Source organism: Carlito syrichta, unplaced genomic scaffold (assembly GCF_000164805.1).
Source record: "Carlito syrichta isolate Samal-C Ts95f unplaced genomic scaffold, Tarsius_syrichta-2.0.1 Scaffold305825, whole genome shotgun sequence".
In the NCBI taxonomy this organism is placed as follows: domain Eukaryota; kingdom Metazoa; phylum Chordata; class Mammalia; order Primates; family Tarsiidae; genus Carlito; species Carlito syrichta.
Window position 1 is genome coordinate 132,054 of NW_007249921.1, and position 5,629 is coordinate 137,682.

Sequence of the window (5,629 nt, forward strand, 5' to 3'; positions counted from 1 at the left end):
TTTTAAGGTGGACAAAGAATTTTATTTTGTGCATGCAAATACATGTCAAGTACTGCAAACTTTTTCCATCAATTTTTCTCTCAAACACTGAAAATCATGATGCTCTATTTTGTGAACAGCCAAAGCTATTATCTCTTCACTTCAGTGCTACAGCAAAAACACACAGAATTCACTTTGCTATTCACTATCATCACAACCCTCATTGTTCCATCTCTGCCCTCCCCCCATATATAGGCCTTATAAGTCCTAGCCTTCCCCCATTTAATCCTATTCCTATAGCACAAAGGGAAACATTACAATTTGGTAATTCAAATTGAAATAAATGGAATAGAATTTATTCCCATATATAGTCCCCATTTCATTGTACAGAATTATTTTAAATTATAGTTTTAAATAGAAGCTGAGTATATGCCTTAAAAATGAGCATTAAATCCATCTTAGAGATGGTGCCTGCTTTTTACATGATGGGTGTACACCATCTTTAATTTCATTTACATTTCAATCGAACAATAGATTTGCAAAGAAAATGTCTAATACAGACGTAAAAATATTCACACTAGAGCTTCACAATCGGTTGTACAATTGACAAACAGGCCTCTTTTCCCAAACTTTCCAGCTAAGCAAATTTATAAAATGTAATCAATGCAACAAGTAAAACATTTCTCTTTCACTCCAGGGAAAAGAATATGCAATAAACAGTATAAATGCAGACAGCAGTTGCTGCAAGCTAACCACGATACTCCCAAGTGGCTGTACAGTGGATATGTGCAGTACAAATAAAAGCCACATGTGTTGTATCACAACTACAGTATAATTGTTTGCCCAGCTAAGAGAATGCATGCACTTCCATGCCTTGGGTTATAAAGTGAGGCCTAATTCTTGACAGATTGATGGAATATGTGCAAATGACCTTGGCTTTTGGCAGTACTAAGTGCAGCCAGTGTCTATGTTCCACTGGTTTGTGATATTTCAAAAATTTTATCTAAAAAAAGAAAAACTGCCAATTTCAGACCTGGGGGGAATAACTGCTCTTGGAGTAAAAATAAAACTCCACTCAACTGTGGGGTGTTCTGAAATGTGGCCTTGAGTCCTTGTATTCCCTTGCCAGCAAAGAAATACAAAGATACAGCTAGTATAAAGGAGTTACTAGCAAACTTATTCAATTTATTCAGAAAATGGCATACTCCTTGAGCATGTTCATTTGTATTCTGCTTGCAGAAGGGGTCCTTATGAAGGAGTTACAGTAAGTGATCCCATCAACACTCTCCGTTCACTAAAACACAAGAAAAGTTCTTCCAGGAAATCAATATATAATTTTGCAACTTTTCCCTTTAATGCTTAGTTATCAATACTGATGACAGTTTGCTCAGAAAATGGCTCTCAAAGTTAGGGAAGCGATACTCAGATTCAAAGTGGAAACACATGCTGAATCTGATTGTTACAAATTCCACTTCTGTTAACAAGACAACATGGGCTTTAACATCTAAAAATATAAAAGCAAACTAGATGGTTCTTAAAACAATTTTTAAAATAATCCCATTTTAAATCCCTACAAATTGCTGTGTATGCTGTAATTTTCTCAAGACAGCGTATAAAATTGGGATGTGTCTTATATATGTATTGGTCTTAACTTGAAATCCAAGTGAAAGTGACTAGATCCATACAAATGAAATATTTCAGTTCTGGTATGAGAGCTTTCTTTTATTATTCTCTTACTAGAATAAATCGCTACTGGTGAAAATAAATCGGTGTTACTGATCTAATGAACTATCCTCTTTTGAAAATTACAACGCACAACTTTCACACATAGAACTGGTTTACCACATGGTATTCAAAGTCATGGTAGCAAAGGCAAGAGAATCTTCTTTATTCAGGTACTAACTACAAAAAGTATTTATGTTAACTTTCTCAGAATTCATAAATGAAATGAGACCACAAAAAAGAACTACCAGTGCTACAAAACTGAATGGGGTACATGGACTTCGGCTTGAAACTTAGAAACTGAAAAACAGAAACACAAAAAATGAAAGAAAAACCATCACTTTCCTGCTTTCCAGACCTCAAACTACTTTTTTCTGATTAGACAATTGGCAACATATATAGTTTAGTTATCAACATTACAGATTTCCTCTCTTGTTGCTTTGTATCTTTTGACTCCAAACTCATGTATATCAGAACCTGTTGGTAAAAGGGTCAAATGACAGGAAATGACCCAATTTTAAAAAGTCACATTCTAGGTCTGATCTCTAACATTTTCCTGTATGACATCAGTAGGTATCATTCAGAAGGATCAGATGAACTGCCCTTGCCTCTAAAGTGACAGAGAATCAATGGCTTTACTTCACATTAAACCCACTGTGATAGAGAGAAGGTAGCCACTATATAAAGAATGGACGTAATACAGAATAACCTCAATACAGAAAGAATTCCTATGTTGTTAGTGAAAAGAGAGTAAGTTTTTAAGAACAGGAAATTATTGTTTTATGGGATCACCTGCTGCAAGACAAGCATTATTTTAATATAAATGTTCTGAGACATACCAATAAGATTGGCAGGTATATACATATACTGATGCAAATGTAATTTCACTGGACAAGTAGGCAAACATCTAAGCAGTTTATCCCAACCCCTTCCAGCAGAGCACAACCAAGTTTCAAAATTTGAATTTTAAAATTAAAAAGATAAGGTTAAATACACAAGATCAATTTATGTAGTATATATTCACCCTCAGAACGTGCTGAAGATGTTTTGTGTAGTTCTGTTGCACAGAGGGTTCTTTCCCTGAGGGCACATAAGGAGCTCTCAAACTGTTAATAGGTCTCTATTTTGTAACAAAATAGCAATTTTAAAATCTTAAAAAAAAATACATTACCTTCAACATGGAAGATCTCACTATTAAATATCCGTGAAATAGACAGACTGGTTTGCATATCCTTTTTGGAATTACAAACAGCAAATAAAGTACATTGGAAGCATTTCAAATGTAATAAGCACATATTTATAGAAAGGTTCTGATATAAATTATATAACAATCATGTTCCTGTAATATCCTAGGCTAATTTATAATGTCAGAAATAAGTTAATGTAACATGGTTTAAAACTCTTATTCCTATTCATTTCAGGTTACAGAGTGAAATAAATAAAATGTCTTTGTAGGGATAGGGAGCACTGGCCATGGCAAAAAGGTACAGTACTAACCAAAGGAAACTAAGTCAAGGCTACTGTGCTGTTATGCTACAAACAAACATCTTCATATACTTGAGTATTAAATAAATGTGTAAGATCTTCCATACTGACACCAGAATATCAAAACTACCCCTTTGTTTCTCAGGTATATTTACAACTTATCAGTCACCTTATGAGCATGTTCATTAAGACAGGTATCAAACACCAGTATTTACTCATTCTGATCAAGAAATTTCAGGGAAATGTCAACCCTCCCACCCCTGGAAATGTGCACAAAACTTGTTATCAAAATCTTATCTGATACAATGCTGTGGTTTTGTAAAACAACTAAATAGCTCAGACGACCAATAACATGATCCTGTTTAAGCATCTTGCTAGCAGGAAAAGCCCTTACATACAGTACACCTGGTGAAAGATCAGCTTGGCTTAAAATATTCCAGTACAATTTTCAGAGTAAACAACTTCACAGAAGTTAATTAAAAAAATAATAATAGTCAAACTAATCTTAAAGAAATAGAGGAAAAACAAAAAGATAAACAATAGGTAAGATCACCATGAAGAAATGCTCAGCTTTTGTTTTCAAATGTTGACTGAAACTTCAATTTCAATAAAATACTCTCCATAAATCTGAGGCATGGCTGGTTGAACATACTGCATACTTTCAGATGTCAAGTCAAAACCATTTCAGTCACATTTTAGCAGAGCAGAACGTATTCATGTTTTTAAGTATGAATAAATGTTAGCCAATGTTCTATTATTACATGGTTCATAGTCTTACTAACCTAACAGTCAAAAAATAACAAAAATTAAATCCCAACATGAAGTAACAGTAAACAATATTTAACCAAGATAATGCAATGAACATCCAAATTAATTAGTTTAAATTAAAAACCCAGCAACACCATCTTGTTAGTCAGTGCAAACGCTACATACAGGGTTTTCTCAAGAAAGCTGAAAGCACCTGATTCTTTTGCCAAGTCATCAGATTCAATAATGTACAGGCTTAAATCTGCATTTTAAAAAACTGCCATTACATTAGTGCATAATTTATCAAAATTGTAAAAACGATTCTGCATAACTTAGGAGAATTTAATATCTAGTACATCAGCTGAAAGACTTAGGCACTTGGTTATATTTTTAATTAATTACTTCAACAAGTAGCCTGTGTAGAAATATTAACAAAGCAGAAACTATTCTTGAAAAATGGAAAATTTTTTTAAAAATTAAATGCTACAGATAAAAGCACTGCACCACACTCCTACATATAATGCAGTAAATAAAGCTAGTATATAACCCTGTAAAATTCTATGGTACGAATGTCTAATTCCACTCATCAAAATTAAAAAAAGAAAACAGAAAAAAAAAATCCATGCAAAGTCTCATAAAAAGATAAATAAAGCAGCTGGAATGAGATGGAAACTTCTCTCAGTGAAACATAAAAAAGAAATAAATAAGTTAATTAAGTCTACTTTCACTAGATGTATCACTGTAGGATCCTGCTAGTTTAATAACTGAGTTGTTAATTTTCTATAGAAGCCATTTAAAATAGGAAATGGCTCAGTTACTGCACCGGATTGCTACAAACTCATAAAAAGCTGCTTGAAGCTTAAGTTAAATGTTGTCCAAATTCCAATCACTTCTGGAAAGTGAACATGTTACCCTAGTAAATTTTCTTTTTTTTTTTTCATAATGCTAATGCAAGAGGGCTTGAAGTATCAAAGAGTCCACAGGAAATGGATGCCCCCAGTAATATCTTTTTTTAAAAAAAATATACATTATATAATATATATTATATATATAAAAAGCTAGTGTAAATGCTTCCATGGTGTGGTCACAAATTTGAAAGATGAATCTCCTTTCAGCTGTTAACCATCTTCCCATTTGCAACAGGTTTTAAAAAGTCATTTTTATCTTCAGACATAACGTGAGTTTTCAGAATGAGGTTGCCAACACTAACAGATGTGGTGATGGGGAGGCAACTTGCACTGCTAACAGACACTGGGAGTGGCTGGCTAAAGCAAGAAGTTACCGGCAGAATTGCTTTTTGCTCCTCCCTGAGAGAAAATAAATGACATAGAAAACAAAATTAGCTTTAAGTGAAAGCTTTTAAGAGTAACCATACAAGCTAAATGAAAGCTGTATCAAACTTTAAGAGCCCCCTAGCAAAGGTATGTCATTATCACCAAAGTATCATAAGTCATGTAAACAGTCCCATTTTCTAAAAGTTATAATAAAAAATTAAAACACTGGTTATTTAAGGTCATACAAACTATCAAGTTGAAGACTAAGCCCATATTTTTGGCAGTAATTATGCAAAATGGCAGTATTATAGCTAGGAAAATCTTAACATGATTTTTTATTTTATTTATTTATTTATTTATTTATTTATTTATTTATTTATTTATTTATTTGAGTTGGAGTCTCACTCGGTTGCCCAGACTGG

The 5,629-nt window shown here is 33.1% G+C and overlaps 1 protein-coding gene across 1 annotated transcript in view; it reads right to left on the reverse strand.

Moving 5' to 3' along the window:
* The window catches only part of RC3H2 (ring finger and CCCH-type domains 2), a 54,089-nt gene continuing 48,460 nt past the window's right edge, over positions 1 to 5,629 (reverse strand). The window contains exon 20 of the mRNA XM_021714845.1: positions 1 to 5,240. Coding sequence (XP_021570520.1) covers positions 5,045 to 5,240 — 196 coding nt within the window. The 3' untranslated portion in view covers positions 1 to 5,044. The remainder of the gene's footprint in view (positions 5,241 to 5,629) is intronic.